The 19,188-nt window shown below is 70.5% G+C and overlaps 2 protein-coding genes across 2 annotated transcripts; one reads left to right on the plus strand and one right to left on the minus strand.

The window, feature by feature from the left end:
- Positions 1-1,479: 1,479 nt before the first annotated feature.
- SOX18 (SRY-box transcription factor 18) lies at positions 1,480-3,455 on the minus strand. Its single transcript, XM_028524584.2, has 2 exons — positions 2,927-3,455; positions 1,480-2,754 (listed from the first exon to the last, which is right to left on the minus strand). The coding sequence occupies exons 1-2, from the start codon at positions 3,282-3,284 to the stop codon at positions 1,949-1,951; spliced, it is 1,164 nt and encodes a 387-aa protein (XP_028380385.1). The 5' UTR covers positions 3,285-3,455; the 3' UTR covers positions 1,480-1,948.
- An 8,932-nt stretch (positions 3,456-12,387) lies between these two features.
- On the plus strand, positions 12,388-19,003 carry TCEA2 (transcription elongation factor A2). The gene is made up of 10 exons (XM_028524100.2): positions 12,388-12,614; positions 14,801-14,863; positions 15,199-15,304; positions 16,177-16,261; positions 17,035-17,165; positions 17,269-17,325; positions 17,680-17,834; positions 17,899-18,045; positions 18,583-18,654; positions 18,849-19,003. Exons 1-10 carry the CDS (start codon positions 12,543-12,545, stop codon positions 18,855-18,857), a joined length of 897 nt encoding a protein of 298 aa, XP_028379901.1. The 5' UTR covers positions 12,388-12,542; the 3' UTR covers positions 18,858-19,003.
- Positions 19,004-19,188: the final 185 nt, after the last annotated feature.

Genomic DNA, 19,188 nt, shown 5'->3' on the forward strand with positions numbered 1-19,188 from the left:
AGCTGGGGGCTGTGGGAGGGGGGATGTGTCACACACCCATGGGTGGTGGGCACCTCTGCCTCTGCGGGAGCCCAGGGCTCGGCACTGGGCCTCAGAACCCCACCTGCGTGGGAAACGTGCCTGGGCTGGGCCACCCTTGTGGCTCTGTGTCCCCGCCTTCTGGGCACCAGCACCCATGCTGCTTCGGTCGCCCTGGCGTGCTGCGGCTGCTTCTGTCTGTCCCTCCACCCCTGCGGGCCTCTCCCTGCCTCTGAGCCCATCTCTCGCTGTCCCCAGCTAGTCTCTCTCACCCCTCGGTCTCCGAGTTTTCTGGGCCCTGCTGCCGACCGGGTGGGGCAAGGGGCCCCGGTGTGGCCCCCGCACTCTGCCTGCTGTGGTGTGGGGCTCACGCCAGTTCATGTGGGGGATGTCAGCCCCTCCGAGAGGCGGGGCCCCTGCAACAGCCGCCCCCCCCCCAGGCGGCAGCCCCGCGTGAGTGGACAGCGGCTGACGCACAGCCACTCACGCATCCAGCCCCAGGCTGGCCGCACACGCGTGCACGCGGTCTCAGGCACACTGGGCACCACACATCGCCGCTGTCACGGATGGTCACGCTGTCAGCACCGCTCAGAGCCCCCTGTGCACACACACACACACGCTGGCTCTCGAGCACACTCACGCATGTGGTCAGACCCGGTCCCAGCCACAGTCCCAGCGCAGGCGCACCCCTGGGGCGCATGCACTCAGGGGACTGAGCGTCATGCTGTATATCAGGGCTGGTGGGGGTTGGCAGGACCCCCCCATGTGCTGTGGGGGCTGGGGCAGCCCGGATCGTGGGGACCCCGGGCCCTGGGAAGTGTGCCTGTGCAGGGGGCTCGCCTCGGGGTGCTCGTGGGACTCTGCCCCACAAAGGAAGACCCACCGAGAGGGTGACAGCCCGTTTGCTCAGCCTGTGGGCGCTGGAAGGAGGCGACGTGGAAAGAGGGTGTCCCGGACAGGGAGAGGACACAGGCTCGTGGGATGCGACTCCAGGCTTCAGATACGAGGCCTGAGCCCCTGCTCTGGTCACTGACCACCATCACTGGGCAGAGCCTGGAAGGTGACCCGGGGCGTGGCCAGTGCTGCCCTCCCCAGGGACTCGGGGCCCCCCAGACGCCGCATCTGTGTGGAGGCGTCAGCCACAGCGGCCTCCTTCTGAGGGGCACGTCCAGGGGTTCCCGGGGCTTGCAGGGAGTTCCAGGGAGGAGACAGGTTTGAGGAACCCTGGGTGGGGGCTGCTCCTCGTGGTCTGCCCCGCGTGGTCTGCCCCCATCGGATGTGAGCTAAAATTGGGGGTGGGAGGGCAGAGGGTGGGGAGGCCGGTGCTGTGGGGTTTGCAGGGGTGTGCGGGGTCCCAGAGAGGTTTGGAGGGAAGGGCGTGTCCAGCCCCCCAGCCCCCACAGACCAGGCGGCCGCTCAGACCAGGAGGAGGCGCTTTATTGTGGCCTCACCTGGCCCTGAGGCCCAGCGCCGGCTGGCCCCTCCTGCGGAGAAGAGACCGAGTAATCGCTGCGGGCTGAACAGTCCGGGCTACCGCGACGCTCCGCTCGCTGACACCCTGGGAGGAAAAGGGTTAAACGTTTGCTTAAAAATTAAATACAGTGTATTACGTACATAAAAAAAGGCAAAGTAAAAAAAAATACAGCCTGGTTCTAGAAAACACTGAGAAGGATTAAGCGCTTCTTGGGGAACTTCGCCCTGGCAGGGCCAGCCCACAGGGCTGAGGCCTGGGCGTCCTGGGGAGGCCCGGGCGTGCGGGAGCCACACTCGCAGGGCCCGCGGGGGGCGGCCCGGGCCGGGCCTGGGCGTCGCGGTTCCAAGCGGCCGCAGCGTACACCTGCGGCGGGGCGGAGCGGCGGCGGCGGCGGGGGTCGGCAGCGAGGCGGGCGGGGCGGGCGTGGCTGCGGGCGGGGCGCGGCGGGGCGGCGGCCTAGCCCGAGATGCACGCGCTGTAGTACACGGCGCTGCTGGCGTCGGACAGCGCGGCAATCAGGCTGCTCTCCTCCGGGCAGGACATGGCGCGCGGGCCCAGCTTGGCCAGCGCCACGTGGTACGGCAGCGCGGCGGCGTCGGGCCGAGTCCGGCTGCAGTTGAGGTACTGGTCGAACTCGGTGAGGTCCACGTCGGCCCACAGGTCGGCGGCGGGCCCCAGGGGCTCGGCGCCCTCCAGCGGCGGGGCCTCGGGCGGCGGCGACAGCGGGCCGGGGTACGGGCCCGGGCCGGCCGCGCCGAAGGCGCCGTAGTAGAGGCCGGAGAGCGGCGCGGCAGGGGCGGGCGCGGTCCTGAGCGCCTCGGCCAGGGGCGCCCCGTAGCAGCCGCCGGGGTCCCGCGACAGCTCGGCCGGAGCGTAGGGCGCGCGGAAGGGCCGCAGTGCGCAGTCCTCGGCCGCCGCGGGCGGAGGGAAGAAGGCGGCCTCGCCGTGCTCCAGGCCGTCCAGCGGCGAGCGCTCGGGCGTGGGCAGCCCCAGGCCGTCGAACTCGGCGCCCAGCGGCGGCAGCTCGCGGAAGGCGCGGGCCGGGCCCGGCACCGTGGGGAAGGGCTCGGGCGGCGGCGCCGGGGGCGCCAGGCCCTGGAGCAGGAGGCCGGGCTCCATCCGCCGGGCCTTGCGCGCCTGCTTCTTGCGGCGTGGCCGGTACTTGTAGTTGGGGTGGTCGCGCAGGTGCTGCACGCGCAGCCTCTCTGCCTCCTCCACGAAGGGCCGCTTCTCCGCGGGGCTCAGCTCCTTCCACGCCTTGCCTGCGGGTGGGGGCGCGGGTCAGGGGGCTGCCGTCGCGCGGGCCGACCACCCGGCCCCGCGCGTGCCCGGGGCGCGCGGCGAGGGCAGGGGCGGCCCCCACCCTGAGCCAGAACCCCCTCCCTTCCCCCGCCCCCCCACCCCACCCCCGCCTCGCCTGAGTGCGCCCCTCACCCAGCATCTTGCTGAGCACCGCGTTGTGCAGGTCCGGGTTCTGCTGCGCCAGCCGCTTGCGCTCGTCCTTCGCCCACACCATGAAGGCGTTCATGGGCCGCCGGATGCGCGACTCGTCGGCCGCCTGGCGTTCCCCGCGGCCGGCCGGGCTGAGGCCATAGCGCCCCGGGTCGGGGCTGCCTGGCGGGCTGCGCGGCGGGCTGGGCGGCGAGGCGGGCGCGGCGGGCGCGGCTAGGGCAGCGGGGGCGGCGGAGAGGCCGCGCGGCTCAGCGGCGGCCCCGGGGCCCGGGGCCCATGCACAGTCGCGGCGGGCTGGCGGGTCGTCCTGTGCGCCGTAGCCGGTCGGCGATCTCTGCATTCCAGCTGGGCGCGGCCTGGGCGGGACGGAGCGCGGGAGCGCGGCGGTGGGCGGCGGTCGCTTCGGGGCCGGGAGGGACAGACGGACGGCGACGGGCGCGACGGTGGCCTCCCGCCGGGTGGGTGCCCAGATATAGCGGCGCGGGGCCAATCGGCGGCGGGGCGGGCGGAGCCGACGGGGCGGGCCGGGGCCGCCCCCTCTGCGGGGCTGCCTTTCTTCTCGCGGCGCATTCCGTCGGGGCCTCCTCTGCGCAGCGCCCCCCGCACCCTCTCTGGAGGAGAGACCCCCCCGAACGCGAAAGGGCCACTGATGTGGCTGGAACTTGGAAGGGGGCGTCCTTGAGGGCTGCCAGGGGCTCAGAGGCGAGCCGTCGCCCCACCCACGGAGTCAGACCCGCGGGAGGTAACTGGGGGAGGGCCGCAGCCTCCCCCCCGACAGTGCAGCGCGGGGGCGTATTTTCACGCCGTCTTGGGAGGCTGCCTCCCAGCAGCCTGTAAGTCCTTCTGCGGGTCTTGCTCCCAGGTAGGGGCACTTTGGGAACAGCCCCTGTATCTGGGAGAGCCAGCGCTCGGTAACCCCGGGGGCAGATGTCCGTGCCGCGCCCCCCCCCCCCAGGATGAACTTCCAGCACTGGGGGCTTGGAGCTCTCCCAGGCCCACCCTCGGGGTCAAAGAAGACTGTCCGAGTGCCCCCCCCCCCCCACTCCCAACCTGACCCAAGCAGGACAGACCTGGACGGAGCGGGCACAGGGCTGATGCGGGGCCTCCTCCCCCCTGCCCTGTCGGGGTGGGGGGAAGGGGTCTGGGGCCAGTCCTGGCTGGTTCCCTGCCCAGCCCAAGCCACCTGGGCAGCAAGAGAGCGTGAGGCTGGACCCTGAGGTTGGGGCAGGGGGGGACAGAGGGGCTGGTGTCTGTCCTGGGCCGTCAGCCCTGAGGGAGTTTCCAGAGGTGCATCCAGCCCCCTCCCAGGCCCTGCCCCACCCAGAACAAGGGGGTCTGGGCTCCAGAAGTTGAGGGCCCCCCCTCACTCCCCTCTGCTGAGGGTGGTGCTCTTGGGGGGCAGCAAGTGCCCTCAGTGGCCCTGGGTCGGGGTCTGCCCCTGCAGCCCCGCAGCCCCCACCCCAAGCACGGGGAGGGTCACGGTGCGGGACCTCCGTGTCGGGGACCACAGGCCTGAGTGGTCAGAGGCTCTTGGAGCTCTGTCCCCGGTGGTCTTTCCGGGCCACGAGCGGCCAGCTCTGCAAGTGCGGTGGGTCCCGAGCAGCCCCTGAGAAAGGCTGCCACCCCACATGAGCCCTTCCCGGGGGGAGAGTGGGCACCCGCCTTTGACCGGCAAGTGGCGAGCCCGCCACCCTGTGGGGGGCTCTGGGGGTCGGCTCCAGGTCGAAGGCGGGTCCTTGGGGCCAGCACCTGGTGGGGTGCTCTGCCCACAGCCCTCCGGCTGCCTTGGGGTCCCCTGGGCCTGGCTCATCCTGGGCAGCAGCTGCAGTGAGGTGACGACGGCCCCCGGGTTCAGGAAGGGTCCTCCACTGCTCCAGAGGCCGTGCGGCCGTGTCTGTGTCCGGCATTACCTCACCGCCCCCGGGCCCCACCCCCACCGCCGCCTCGCCTGGCGCCAGCCAGTGACACTCCCTCCCGCTCCGAGTGTTCAATGCAGGTGTCCGGCTGTCACGTCCTGTGGGCTGGGGCTGGGCAGGGCGAGGGAGAGCCCGCCGGTGCCCCCTGGTTTTGGGGGTCAGGCTGCCCCCCACACGGGCTGCCTGGCAGGGGTGTGCAGGGCCTGCGGCTTAGGCCCACAGTCCAGATGGGAGAACAGTGGGGGTGGGGGCTCCCCAAGGCTCCGCAGGGCTGGTGTGGGTGTGGCCGGCTGTGCTGGGGGAGGAGCGTCAGATGTGTGTCGGCCTCTGTGTGTGGTCTGTGTGTCTGTCTGCCTGGGTTTGGGCTGCTGAGGACCGAGAATGGGGGTCCCGCTCAGGGCAGTCCCGGCCATCAACACTCACCAAGGGAGGGCTCCTCAAGACTTCTCTGGCCACCAAGCTGAGGTCCCAGCTCCAGCCAAAGTGTGGGTGACTCATGAGTGTGGGGGTGTTCCTGTGTCTCCAGAGCCCACCTCAGGCTGGCCTGGCTCAGGCTGGCCGCTTCCCACCCTGGGGAGGCCCCGTCTGTAGCCCCCTAAGTCCCCAGACCAAAGGTAACGTGGGGGATAGTGTTTTTTGTAAAGGGGCCACTGGCCTGGGTGTCCGTGGACACCGCTCTTTCTGTTCTCTGTCCCATTCCCCCCCTCAGCCTGGACTGGACGCCCCAGCCTCCGGGGAAGCCTGCAAAGGATGCTGGGTAATCCCCTCCAGTGGCTCTGGGTGGGGGCTTGGATGGGCTCTGGGTGGCGGACCTCCCAGGCGCTGCCCGGGGCCCAGACCTCACAGGCTCCACCCGCCCAGCCCCAGCCCCGCTGCAGGAGCCGTGAGCCTGGGACCAATTACAGAGGCCTTCGGGCTGGGCCCCCCTGTTCTGGAGGGGGGAGGTGGGGGTCTCCGCTGGACATAGGTCCCAGTGAGGGGGCCCTCTGGTCTCCCGAGACCTCGAGTTTGGAGCCAGGCCACCCAGTTCGGATCCTGCCTCGTGTCCTGGAGGCCAGGGCCGAAGTCTGGCCCAGGTCCTCCTGCTTGTCCTTGAAGCTGCCTGCGGGGCCGGGCTGGGGGCTGTGAGGGGCAGGGACAGGGCCCCCGGGCAGGGGCCGCCTAGGGCCAAGTGGGCACACATGCGTGTCTCACCCAGTCATGGGTTTGGTTCGGGGGGATGCTGGGGCGCAGGCCCCAGGGCAGCGGGCTTGACACCACCCCGCCCCCCGCCTGGCCCCGCAGGCTGGCCCTTCCTGCTCACTCCTGGGGAAGGACGGCGGGTGGGTGGGGCACGGGGCAGTGGCTCCCCAGTGGGTTCGGATCGGGGTCGCGTGTGGCTCCCTGTCGAGGGGGCCTGCAGCCGAGCAGAGCCTCGGCCGTGGGACTGGGTGTCGGCGAGCCCGTGGGTCGTCGGCCGACCCAGGGTCCCAGCCTTCGGAGCGGGCAGAGGGGTGAGTTGCTGTCCCCGCCTTGATGGGCGGGAGAAGGGGACCTGTTGTGCAGGGTGCCGGGTCCGGCCCGAGCCCCTGGGGGGCCCAGGGCCTGGGGTTGTGGGAGGCCCGAGAGTGACAGCAGGCTGTGGGGTGGCAGGCAGGCTGTGGGTGCTGTGACTTCGGTGGCCGTGACTTCTGTGGGTGTGCCAGTGTCAGGCCGAGCCGCGCCGCAGGAGAGTGGGGCGGTGAGCTGCGAGGGCCCCTGGGGCCTGGTGTGGCTGTGTGTGTCCTGGGGTGTTGCTGCGTGCTGTGTGGCCCCCCTCCCCGCTCAGCGGGGACTCCATGGGAACCGGGCCGGCAGGATCAGGCGGCTCTAGGTTTCTGAGGCAACAGCAGGGCGGAGCCAGGAAACACCAGCTCAGGAAGGAAGGCTGCAGCTGCGAGGAGGGAGCCCAGGGCCGGCCTGGCTGAGCAGGCGCCAGACACTCTGTCTGTCCGGCCGTCCGGCGTTCTTGCCCCTGGCCCCACCCCGCGCCTCCAGACCTGGGCACGGGCAGCCGCCGGCCTGGCCGTCTTCACTCAGGTCTCGGCCCCCTGGGGCCGGGTCTGTGGTCTCTGCGCTGCACGAGCTGTGCCCCTAGTGGCCCGTGGTGGCACGGAGGTGGGGCTCACTGGGAGCCCTGCTCGGTGGCCGTGTGGTGGCACCCTGCACCCGGTGTCCCCCAGGACGGCCCTGCCCTGGGCTGGCCTGGCCCACACTCTTCTGCCTGGCGCTGGTGACGACCCTTGGCTGTCTGTTGTGGAAGTCATGGGAGGAAGCACAGCCCAGGTGGTCACCAGCCCCCAGGGTTTGCATCTGGGGCGACAAGTGGCTTCGATGGTCTGGCCAGGTGGGGCTGGCAGGGGGAGGTCTGTGCCCTTTGGGACCACCCACCCCTTCTCGCTCAGGGACAGGAGTCACCCACCCACCGACCACTTGTCTGTGCTTGCCGAGGGCCCGCCGGGTGCCGGACCCTGTTGTGGGGGGTGAGGCCTGGCAGCAGACAGATCAGACCCAAGTCCCCGAGGGGGGAGCTCCGGTCCCGGGGGACAACGGTCGGTGGATCTGCCAACGAGTCGGATCAAGGGTCACCGGCTGTGGCGTTGCCCCCGGGAGCAGGGCGGCGTCCAGGCATGGAGCCCGTGTCGGGTGGCCCTGCCTGCTGGGAGGGGACTCTTAAAGCGCTCCGGGAAGGCAGTGTGTGGGAGACACTGGGGGAGGGCTGGGGGGTGTTTTGCACACGAGCAGCAGCACGTGCAAGTGCCCCGGGGTGGCACCGGGTGCAGGTGGGCAGGAGGAGTGGGGAGGGGCCGTGTGGGGCCGGGCGGGTCTGGCTTTCTCTCTGCAGGACACTTGGTGACTCGGGGGGGGGGGATGGGGGGGACTTTGAGCAGAGGAGGGGCGTCCCCTGACGGCTCCCACAGAGCTGTGTGGACACGGGCCTGCCTGGGGCCAGGGGAGAAGGGCAGGGGTCTGCGCCTGGAGCCCCCAAGGTCCTCTCCTGAGGCCCGGCTCCTCAGCGCCCCGGTCTGTGCTCACCCCTAACCCCCACGAGTTTCCCGTGTCTCTCTCTGGGAGAATAGGGCTGGTGCGCTGACCCCCTCCTGTCACCCACAGCCCCCCGACCCGCCGAGGCCCGGGCCCCTGGGGAGGGGAGGCGGAGTGGCCGCCCGGCTGGCGGGCTGGCAGGGTGGCGCGGGCGGCGTTTCTGGGAATTGTGTGGGGGAAGCACATTGTTAGAGCAGCCTGGAGCAGGCTCCGGCCTCTGGGGGATGCTGGCTGCCGCCCCGCAAGGGCTGCCTCTGGGGGGGCGGTGCTGGGCCTCGGCCAAGGTGCTGGGCCTGCTGGGGACTTTCCGAGAGACGCTGCCCTTCCATTACGCAGACGGGGAGACTGAGGCCCGAGAGGGGTGGCTGTGGCACGCACCCGCACCAGGGTGGGGCTCTTGCTGCTGCTCAGCCCCTGGTCGCGGCTCTGCCGGGCCCCCGGAGTCAGGCCGTGAGGGGGCCTAGATGTCGTGGGCTGGGTCTAAGTGCCACAGGCCCCTGTGCTGGTGGACCGGGGGTCTGAGGAACAGGGTGAGGGGATGGCCAGGTGCCAGCCAGCGGAGAGCGGCCTGCAGGCAGCAGGGGATGGAGGCCGCGCAGGCTGTGAGGCGCCCTGCCTGGAGCCACGGGAAGCGAGGGGGCCGTGTGAGTGTAGCGGCTCAGGCCTTCCCACCAGGGCCCCTGCCCCAGCCAGAAGGGAAGCGCGGATGCGACCCGCTGGGGTCATGGCCGGCTGTGGATGGTGGGGGGTGGGGGCCCCAAATAGAAAAATTAATGGCTTGAGCTTCCGATGTTTCCGTGGACTGGGGACGGGGGTGGGGCAGGCCTCTGGGCCAAAGGTGTGTCTGGGCCTGCAGGGGGCGGGCCCCGGGGTTGCCCCCACTGCCTGTCACAGCCCCCTGGACAGGGTGGGGCTCCTACGGAGGGCTTCTGAAGGGGTGGGGCGTGGAAGGCCAGGAGGGAGCGCAGCCCTGCCCTGCAGGGTGGGCTTCTTCGGGGGGGGCAGCCCCGGGGGGGATGGGGCTTCTGTGGGCGCCCCTTGGGGCACTGTGGGGACCAAGGGCCCCCCCCGCCCCCGGCGCTGGGCCGGCAGTGTCCAGGAGGGCTTTCTGGACTGAGGGAGCGGGGCTGGGAGGTGAGGGTGCTGTGCCCCCCGATTCCTCTTCACCTCTGACCTCTAATAAGGAGCCCCTCCTGGCCACACGTCCGCGTTTGCACGGCTCACAGCCCCCGGCCCAGCCTAGGGTGAGGCTGGGGGCGGCGGGGTGCAGGTCTGGAGGCCCCAGACCCGGTCAGCGCCTGCTGAGGCTGCGGCCACCCCCTGGAAGCAGAGCCCTACGGTCTGACGCTCCTGCCCCCGCCCCGGGGGCAGCTGTCGGAGCACAGGAGGCCCTGCGGGCCCAGGCAGCTTGCTGGGGAGGCTCCGTGGAGGGGGGAGTTCCCAGGGTCAGGCGAGGCCCACGCGGGGTGAGGGGAGCAAGGCTCTGGGGGTCAGGAGTCGTCAGGGGCCCAAGGGCCTGGGGCTGCTCAGGCGAGATGTTGGAGTTTTGTGGCTGGCGGTGCTGTTCCAGCCGGAGCCCTGGCGGGGGTGGGACCCACCTACAGCCCGCAGGAGCGAGGGCCTCTCTCCTGGACTGAGCACTGTCCCTCTGGCGGCGGCCAGCCCGCCTGGACCTCCCGCGAGGGAGGGAGGGAGGGAGGGTGGATGCCTGGCCGTCCACGGCTCACTCCCGCCACCTAGAGGCCACTGCTCAAAGCGTTGTCATCCTCCCTGGACCGCAGATTCCGGCTCACCTTGCCTGGGGCTGCACCCCTCCCCCTGCAGTGGCGGTGGCCCCCAGTTCCCCATCTCGGAAGCCATCTGCTTCCTACCTGTCCTGTCCACTTCCTCCTCCCCATCACCTGCCCTGCCCTGGGCCAGGCTCCCCACAGGCTGAAGCCTCTGCTGGGCCTCCTGGCCATCCTCGAGGGCCACAGTGGCTCGGTCTTCATGGCCTGCAGTGTCACTGGGCCTCAGTTGAGACGCGTGGGGACAGGCCGAGCTCCTAGAGCTGTGTCTGTGGCCGGAGCCCCGGAGCCCTGGAGGTAGGGACCACCTGGCTTCCCCTGGAGGAGGAGAGAGGGCCGGGGGGGCCGGGCCGGCGAACAGTGCCCCCTGTCCTCGCATGCTGGCTTCAGTGCACAGGCTGACGACACTCAGGGGCGGCGAGGACACCAGCTGCACTGAGTGTTGTCGAAGCACTTTCTGAGACATGCGGCATGGACGCCGCGGCCCTGTCGTCACTGCCGCTCCCTCAGCTGTGGCCCCTCCAGGCTGCGGGAGCCCCACCCTGCTCCACTCCTAACCCAGGAAACATGGCCTCTGCCAGACATGGGTGGAGAGGAGAGGACGGTCCCTTCCCACCCTGTTCCTTTTCCCACAGGGGCTTGGCCCTGGGCCCCACGTTGAGACCTTGTGCTGTTCTCCCTCCCGCCCCAGCAGCCACCTCCTCTGCCTCCAGGCCTGCCCTGTCTCTGTCTCCTGCACCTCTGCCTCCCTGTGTCGAGACCCCTCCTGCCCTCCCAGCAGCTGGGTAGGGTCACAGTGTCTCCAAACCACCACTCACCTCCCAGTCCAGGGACCCCACTGTACCTTGGGGTGCAGCCCTCCGAGTCTCTGACCCCCTCTAGGGGCCCACTGCTCAGCATGCACCCCAGCCAGCTGGTGGCCTCTGCCTCTGCCATCTGCAGACAGAGGACAAAAACCCCAGGGCGCTATTCCTGGGGTACGAAACACAGGGTCTTCACTCTCAACCAGCTCTTTAGTCACACTTGAGAGTCACTGCACTGATGTCTTCGTGGCTGGAAGCATCCAGCGCGGCCAGACCCTTAGCAGCACCCCTGATGCAATGCCCCTTGTATGGGACTGCGGGAGGCCCCCCCTTGCCAGGGGCCGTTGCCCAGGGGGAGTCTTCAGGCTAGTTCCCCAGGGTACCTGCTTGCCCGCTCCCCTCCCTGGCCCTTTGCACTCATCCATCCCCATCCTGTGGAGAGAGCAGGTGCGGACTGGCCTTGGGGCTGGCTCTGTGGCAGCAACCTGCTCCAGGGGGCTGTGCTGATGGCCTAGATGCTACCCCATGGACGCCCAGGCCACAGGTAGGCGTCTGGGACCAACACTTCTTGGTAGCAAGGTGAGCTCTGAGAGGCCTGTCCTGACCCTCTTCACCAGCCTGGGGGCTGCTCCCTGCTGACTGTGTGGGTTGACCTCCCTTCCCTGGGCTCCGACCTCTGTCAGCTCCCAGCTGTGGTGCTTGGAGGGGGTGCCAGCCTGAGCTGGCATTCCTCTGAGCAGTCCTCTAGTCCGGCTTTGAAGTCCTTGCAGCCCAGTCTCTGGGACTCGGTTCTCTAGGGTTCTGACCCTAACCCTGGCCAGCAGCTTGTTCTGGCCATCTGTCTGTCATCAGTTGAGGGGGTGGAAAGGTGTGTGTCTCCAGCTTCCCCTGTGACACCAGGTGGTGACACTTGGTGGTGTTGGCTCCCCGGAGGGTTCCACCCCCTCCAGCAAACCACTCAGCGTCTGCATTGCTGGGGAGGTGGCAGACACCCGGTGTGGATGCTGCTGACCTCCGGCCGGGCCATCCCTTCAACTTAGTGCAATCTGGCCCCTCCCTCCCGCAGCGAGGGCCTTGACAATCTAGCTGCCTCTGCCCTGTCCCCTGCCCTGTCCTCAGTGCATCGTCCTGACAGCGGCCCTGTGACGTAGACGCTGGGGACATCCCATTGCACAGTCGGGGAGACCGAGGCACGGAATGGCCAGCGACTTATTTGACGTGGCAGTCCAGATGCGCACCCGGTGGGCTGACTGCAGCGGCAGGGTCCCTTGGCGCCTTGCGGACCCAGCACCGCCTCTCCCATCCCCGCATCCGGCCACTGCTCCCTCCCAGGCTCCAGGCTCCCGGCACACGGCCTGGAGGCCAGGATCCCGGGCACAGCGCGCAGAGCGTGTCCACGCCCGCAGGACTTGGCTCCGGGGCGCGAGAGTCAGAGGCTGGCGCCTGGCGACGGCGCCCGGGGCCGGCGGGAGGTGGGGGGCAGGAGGATGAGGAGGGCTCAGAAGAGGTTGAGAGGGGAGCGACTCCGAGGTGCAGACGTCGGCCCCGCGTAGTGGGCCCCGCCTCCCTTCCCCGGCCGCTCCAGAGCGGAGGATCCACAGGGACGTCGCGGGGTTCACGCCGTAGCGGGAACGCACGTCCTTGGCTCAAGCGCCAACGTATCTCCTCTCTTAAGGATAACGGGGCCGCGCCGGGGCTTGTGGGACTGCTAGTCCTTCTTTTCTTTAGGTCTCCGGTGAGGGTCCGCGCGAGGACTACAATTCCCAAGAAGCTCTGCGCGGCCTGATGGATCCTGGGAGTTGTGGTCTAGAATAGGAGAGAACACGCGAGGCGGATAGGTGCCGGAACTACGTATCCCAGGATGCAGCGCGGCGAGCGCGGGGGCCGGGGGTTTGAACGGAGGGTCTCCCTCGCCCGCAGGACTGCGTCGGCTGCGGCGGGTGCGGGAGGCGGCGACGGCCGAGGCAGGCGTCGGGGCCGGCCGGTTGAGGCTGGCGCGGTGGGCGCTGGGGGCGCTGCCCCTGAGGCAATGATGGGCAAGGAGGAGGAGATTGCGCGCATCGCCCGGAGGCTGGACAAGATGGTGACCAAGAAGAGCGCGGTGAGGGGCGCGGGCCGCCAGGACCCCGGGACCCCCGCCCCGCCGAGCCCCCGCCGAGCCCGCCGAGCCCCCGTCGGCGCCGGGAAGAGCACCCGAGGGGCAGGACGAGACCCCGCCGGTGGCCGAGACCCCTGCCCCGGGACAGCCCTGCCCGTCACCCCCGCACCCGCGGCGGAGGCCGCTGTCGGGCCTGGACGTCGTCCCGCAGCCTCCGCTCTGGAGTCAGACCCCGCCGCAGTCGGGGAAGCCCGCGGGTCCCGGCCCGCGCAGCCCCGCCCCGCCCCGCCGGGGCGTCCCCGCAGCAGTCCCCGGCCCCGCCCTGGCCCCACGCCGGGCCCCTGCCGGCGGGAGTGTGGACTGTGGCCGCCGCTTTCCCCGGGCACCCCCGCGGGGCCTGGGGCTGCGGCGCTCGCTGTCCCCGTTCGCGGGCCGGCCGCGGGCCTTCTCCTCTCTGTCCCCGCCCCGCAAGAACCAGGTTGCCCTAATAAATGCTTTCCCTTCGGCCAGGACTCGGCCAGCACCCACTGGGGGTGGGTAGGTAGCGAGATCCTCGGGCGAGGGCGTTAGCAGCCCCGCAGCCCGGCCCAGGAGTGTCGGGCCGCTGCCGTCCCGCGGCCTCGGAGAGCGGCCGGGACCGTAGGAGGCCGGTGCCGCCCCTCAGCCCGGAGGCCTTGGCCGGCTGCGTGCCCTCGCACAGAAGCATCCTCGGCAGGCCCGGAGGGGCGTGGTGGGCGCGGACCCACTGCTCTCCCACGGAGTTCGGGTGGCTTTCCGAGTGGAGCAGGGTGGGATATGGGTGCCTGTGGACCCGGGGCCAGGGAACTGGGCTGGCGCCAGTGCCCCCACCGAGTCCATGCCCCTGGAGCGTGGGAACAGTCCGTAGCCTCCTCCAGAGCTGACCAGAGCAGGAAGAGGCTTCCCTCCTCCAGGGTGCAAAACCAGCAATGAACTCCCCTCCGTGGAGACAGAAATGGGCCCTGAAACCCGCGGAGGGCTGAGCGGGGCCGTAGACCTGGGGGTGTGGGGTGCACGGGCGGGAATGCCCTCAAGCTGCAGGGGAGAGTGAGGAGGGGGCCGAGGTTGCTGGCCCGTCTCTGGACTGGCTAGGGGGCTGGGGCTAGGGGGCTGTGGGGTGGGGTGTGAGAGCTGGCAGAGGCTCCCAGGGTTCCAGTGACCCCCGAGGTGCCTCGGGGGAGTTGGCGGCTGAGCCTGAGAGGTTGGGAATTGGGTTCCTGCCTCTCTGGCCCAGAGCCCCGGGAAGCTGGCACTGTGAAGCCTGGGGCTCCATCTCGCCCCGGGGAGGAGGATCAGAGTGGTGCTGTGCCCTTGGGTCCCCTCTGAGGAGGTCAGCCAGGATGGCAGCCTGAGCAGGGATGCCACCCAGATGGGCGGGGCGGGGGCAGGGCCAGCCCGGCACCACCTGGGCTGCAGGGCACCCGAGGCTCTCACGACCTGGGGTGGCTGGGTGGAGTCCTCGGTGCCCTTTCACGTCGAGGGAGAGACCCACGGAAACATCAGCGTGTTAAAAAGCGAGGTGTCTGTGGAGGGAGGAAGAGCAGCAGGGAGGCTGGGGTGCTGTAACAGCTCCAGGGGAGGGGTGGCGGGAGTCTTTGGGCCCCCTGGGGGAGAGATGTCCTTGGCACAGGAGCGGGTGGGGAGGTCCTGGGGCCAGCAGTGTGGCACACCTGCGGAGCAGTGAGGAAACGTGGGGGGGGGGGGGAGGCGGAGAAAGTCCAGGTGAGGGGCGGGGCCCGCGGAGGAGTGGGTCTCAGAGGGACTGCTGGGGGCGGGGTCATGGGGCGTGCACAAGGTGGGTGAGGGTGTGGTGGAGGTGTCCTGAGGGCTTGGCCTCAGTGGGGCACGACAGGCCCCGAGTCAGCCCCTCTCAGCTGGTGGGTGGGCCACTTTGGGAGGAAGCTGCCCGGTCCACCTGGGCAGGGGACAGGGACCGCACGGCGGACTGGCCGTCATCCCGGTCTGGCTAGTGGCTGATGCCGGGTGAGAAAACGTGTGACCCGTAGTGCTGGGGCTGAGTGCACAGCCACCGCTCATGCCCACCTGCCCGGGTGTCTGGCCCCAGGGGGTCCCTCGGTCGTCACTGCCTTGTGTCCCCACACGCTCAAGTGTCGGTGGTGGGCTTGTCCAGCGAGACTGGAGCTCACGAAGGCCCGCTCTTCTCCTTCCAGGAGGGAGCCATGGACCTGCTGCGGGAGCTGAAGGCCATGCCGGTCACTCTGCACCTGCTCCAGGTAGGGTCCCACGTGTCCCCTGCCCGTGAGAGCTTCCGGGGCAGGTCCGGGTACGAGCAGGGCTCCCTGCCCCACGCCCCCGTCCTCGGGCTGCGCGAACACTTGCCCTGATGAGGCTGCCCCTGCCCTTTGCTGCTGCTCTGAGACAAGGTGGGGCCTGCGGGGCGACCACCCTGCCCCTGGCCACTGAGGCCCCCAGGTCGCAGAGGGGACAGCAGCCCTCAGGAAGAGTGCCCCCTTCCGTTGCTGACCCCTGCCCCCTCCCCCATGGGAGCCCTCAGAGGTCTGTGAGGGGGGCCTGGCTGCTGCCCCCAGCCCGGACGCTCGCCTTGCAGTCCACCCGGGTCGGCATGTCTGTCAACGCCCTGCGGAAGCAGAGCTCCGACGAGGAGGTCATCGCGCTCGCCAAGTCCCTCATCAAGTCCTGGAAGAAGCTCCTGGGTGCGCTGGGGCAGCGTGGGCTGAGCGCTGGGGGGGAGGGGGGGAGGATGGGGGTGGGGCGGGCCCCCTCCAGGAAGCCCTGCTTAGGGCTGGGGGGCGGGGCTTCCAAGCAAGAGACTGGAGGGTGTGCAGGGGGCGGCTGCACAGAGGTGAACGGTGTCAGGGCAGCAGGACGGGAGTTGCCGCTGACGGGGAGGAGAGGGAGGAGGAGGGGAGGGGCGAGGGGGGAGGGGAGGGAGGAAGGAAGGAGAGAAGGTGGAAGGTGGCCGAGAGGAGGGGCCGAGGCGGCACCCGGAGCCCCTCCCAGCCTTGCTCCATCCCGACCCTGTGGAGCGCCGAGGGGCATCCGGGATCTCCTTGCGGTCCTGCGTGGCCAGAGGGTCCCGTGTTGGATGCGTGTTTTGTTTTGGTGGACGGTGGGGGGGCTCCCAGCGCAGGCCCCGGTCTCGGGAGCCCTTGCCGGCCGTGCGCAGTGGGTGGCGCCTCCCGGTGGTGCCTGCGGTGCAGCTGGGGGCTGGCTGTGTCCTGCCTCTCGGCAGTGACCACCCGCATCCAAGCGCAGCCGCCCCCCGTGGGGACACCACTTGGGGGCGTGTGTGTCCGCACTCAGGGATCACTCCGTGGATGGCAGCCCCTCCGGCGGGACGGGCAGTGGGGTGGACCCCGTGGGGGCTGCTCGTCAGTCTGCACAGGAGCGGGCCCTGGTGCGTCGTTGGCCGCGAGGCTCCGCAGCAGGGCCCGGGGCGGGGGCGGGGGCGGGGCTGGGCACCGGCAGGCTGGCAGAGTCCCCTCTCCTGGGCCTGGCCTTGCCCCTGCCCCCGCCCCCAGGTCTGCCTTCCCTCAGCCAGCCACCCCACTCTGGGCACTTGCAGATGCTTCGGATGCCAAAGCCAGGGAGCGGAGGAGGGGCGGGCCTCCACCCACGTCCTCGGAGGGCTCCGAGGCCAAGGATGCCAGGTAGCGAGCCTGGGAGGCAGGTGCACCCCGGTCCTGCCCCCCCGCCCCGCCCCCGGGACCTGTCGCTCAGCACGTGGGCGCTGGTTTCCGCGCCCAGAGCAGGCTGACACCATGTGCACAGGCACCCCTTCAGGCCCTCGGAGGAGCCGTCCAGAGCTCCCCCGGGACAGCGTGCGGCCCCGTCGCCCAACGGGCGGGGCTGCCTCAGGGCCGTGAGGGCTGCTGCGGGGGCCCTCGGCCCGGTGCCCAGTGGCCAGCTCCGGCCGCACATGCTCGACTCTGGAACGGGCGTCACTGCGGCCAGCCTCTCCCTGCTCCCTTGGGGCCACAGGTGCCCGAGAAGCAGGGTCTGTGGGGAGGGCCGGCAGGCACAGCCTGCACCACAGGCGGCCTGGGGCTGGGGCAGCCGTGCTATGGCGGGCAGACCTGGCTTTGGGCAGCTGACTCCTCACCCCACCTGCCCCACACCAGCCGGCCCGGGAGCTGGCGTTGGGTGGTGTGGCCCCTTGATCTGGGCCCCCCCGAGGGCAGTGCTGTCCCTATTGTGCCCCAGTCGGGGGTGGGGGGCGAGGTTCCCTCCTAGCCGGCCTCACTGCCTCCTGCCAGCAGGCCAGACCCGCCAACAGGCCAGGCTGGACTGCAGCTGCGCAGGGTCACGGGCCGCTCTCAGGGTGGGGCAGATAGGGCTTAGGGGGATGGGCCGTGATGTTGGGTTTTGTGGGGACCGGCGTCTCATGGGTTCCCGTGGCCCGAGCGGGCCTGTCTTTCTCCAGCCGCAAGAGGCCGGAGCTGCCCAGGATGCTGTCGGCCCCGAGGATGACCACGTTTCCCCCGGTGCCGGTCACCTGCGACGCCGTGCGGAACAAGTGCCGGGAGATGCTCACAGCCGCCCTGCAGACGGACAGTGAGTGCCCGCTCCCCACCCGCCGCTGCCCCCCTGGTGCTGGGTGGGCTGAGAAGTGGCGGGCGGAGCCAGCAGGGCAGCTGGTCAGAGCTGCCTCTTGCAGATGACCACGTGGCCATCAGTGCGGACTGCGAGCGCCTTTCGGCCCAGATTGAGGAATATATCCTTTGCGCAGGGCTTTGAGGCTGGGGGCTTCAGGTGGGGTCCCCAGGCCAGCCAGGCCCAGCTCTGCCCTGGCGCCTTTGCCAGGCTGCTGGGTGGTGGCGTGGGCCCCCCCTGAGCCTGCCGGTGGCCCCAGGTCCCTGGAGCCTGGACGGGGTCCAGTGGGGGCGGGGGAGTGCCCAGCAGCCCCTCAGCTCACTGCGGGGCCTGGGTGGGCAGACTGACCCCGAGGTGCCAGCTCCTCTTCCCAGCCCAGCCCCCACCCTGGCAGCCCCTGCGGGAGCTCCCCGCCAGCCGGCGGGGTGGGTGGAGGGCAGCGGCGTTGCCTGCAAAGGTCCTTAAGCGCCCGCACGCATCTTCCGGGACGTGGGGAACACGGACATGAAGTACAAGAACCGCGTCCGGAGCCGCATCTCCAACCTCAAGGACGCCAAGAACCCGGACCTGCGGCGCAACGTGCTGTGCGGCTCCATCACGCCGCAGCAGATCGCCGTGATGACGTCGGAGGTGAGTGTGCGCCCCGCGGGTGGGCGGGGCCTGCGGGCCGCGCTGAGTGCCCGGCCCCCCCCAGGAGATGGCCAGCGACGAGCTGAAGGAGATCCGCAAGGCCATGACCAAGGAGGCCATCCGCGAGCACCAGATGGCCCGCACGGGCGGCGCGCAGACCGACCTGTTCACCTGCGGCAAGTGCAGGAAGAAGAGCTGCACCTACACGCAGGTGCGCTGCCGCCGCCGCCGGCAAGGCCCAGTGGCCGTGGACTGGGGCCTGCGGGTGGGTGGCGTCCACACCCTCAGCCTGGACGGCGAGTGTGAGTGGTGCCGGCCAGTGCCCGGGCCCAAGCCCGGGAGCCGTGGTTGCCTTTGGGACCTGCCCCCTGCCCAGGGCCCCCGGTCCCCAGCAAGCAGCGCCCCCGGGGTGGGGCCGGCGCACTGTGGACACTGGGTTGGGGGCCCGGCGGCCGGCCCAGGGGGCCTGAGGACTGCTGCTGCTGGTGGGGGTTGTGCCGGCCGCGCCACCGGCCGCACGGCTGCACCGTGACCCCCAGAGCAGACACTGCTGTGGACCCCAGAGGCGCCGGGGCCCTGGCGAGAGGGGAGCGGTCGGGGCCACTGGAAGGGAAGGTCACCCTCAGGGGCCTGGGGCTGAGAGATGGGCCCGGGTGGCCCCCTGACCTCGACTCCGGGGAAGACCTGCTGCCCTCGGCCTCCTGCTCCTACCGACCGTCCCTGGCCCTGCGCCACGCCCCGCCCACAGGTGCAGACCCGCAGCTCCGACGAGCCCATGACCACGTTCGTCGTCTGCAACGAGTGCGGGAACCGCTGGAAGGTGGGTGGGTGAGCCCGGGGGCCCCCAAGCCCTTGGGGTGGGTCTGCATGGTGTGTGTGTGGGGGGGGCGGCCCTGCCCAACTGGTCTCCTGGGAGCCCTGGGGAGGGCAGTGGGACCCCTCCCCTGCCTCCTGCCGTGTGCGGTCACTGGTGCCGAGGGCATGGACGCCTGTGTCCCCGCCCGCCCCCTGTAGTTCTGCTGAGCCCTGTGCAGGCGTGCGGGCGGCAGCCCACCGCCCTTCCCGCTTCCTGCCGCCACAGCCTCTCCGGAGATCTGCTCCGTGCCCCACCTGCACCTGCAGCACACCTCTCTCCCTTCCCCCAATCATTAAATGTTCCTTTTTGCCACCGTGCTCTCCGTGGCCTTTGGTCCTCGCGGGCCACGCACAGCCCTCCTTCCTGGGGTCAGGCGACACGTGGGTGTGGCCTTGGTGGCACATGCTGGAGGGACTGGGTGGGAGGGGGCTTGGGTGCACAAAGAACTGGGGTCCCCTCCCAGTGCCAGTTCCCCTGCCCCGTTGCTGGGGGAGGCAA

The sequence above is a fragment of the Phyllostomus discolor genome, chromosome 9, assembly GCF_004126475.2.
Source record: "Phyllostomus discolor isolate MPI-MPIP mPhyDis1 chromosome 9, mPhyDis1.pri.v3, whole genome shotgun sequence".
Taxonomy (NCBI): Eukaryota; Metazoa; Chordata; class Mammalia; order Chiroptera; family Phyllostomidae; genus Phyllostomus; species Phyllostomus discolor.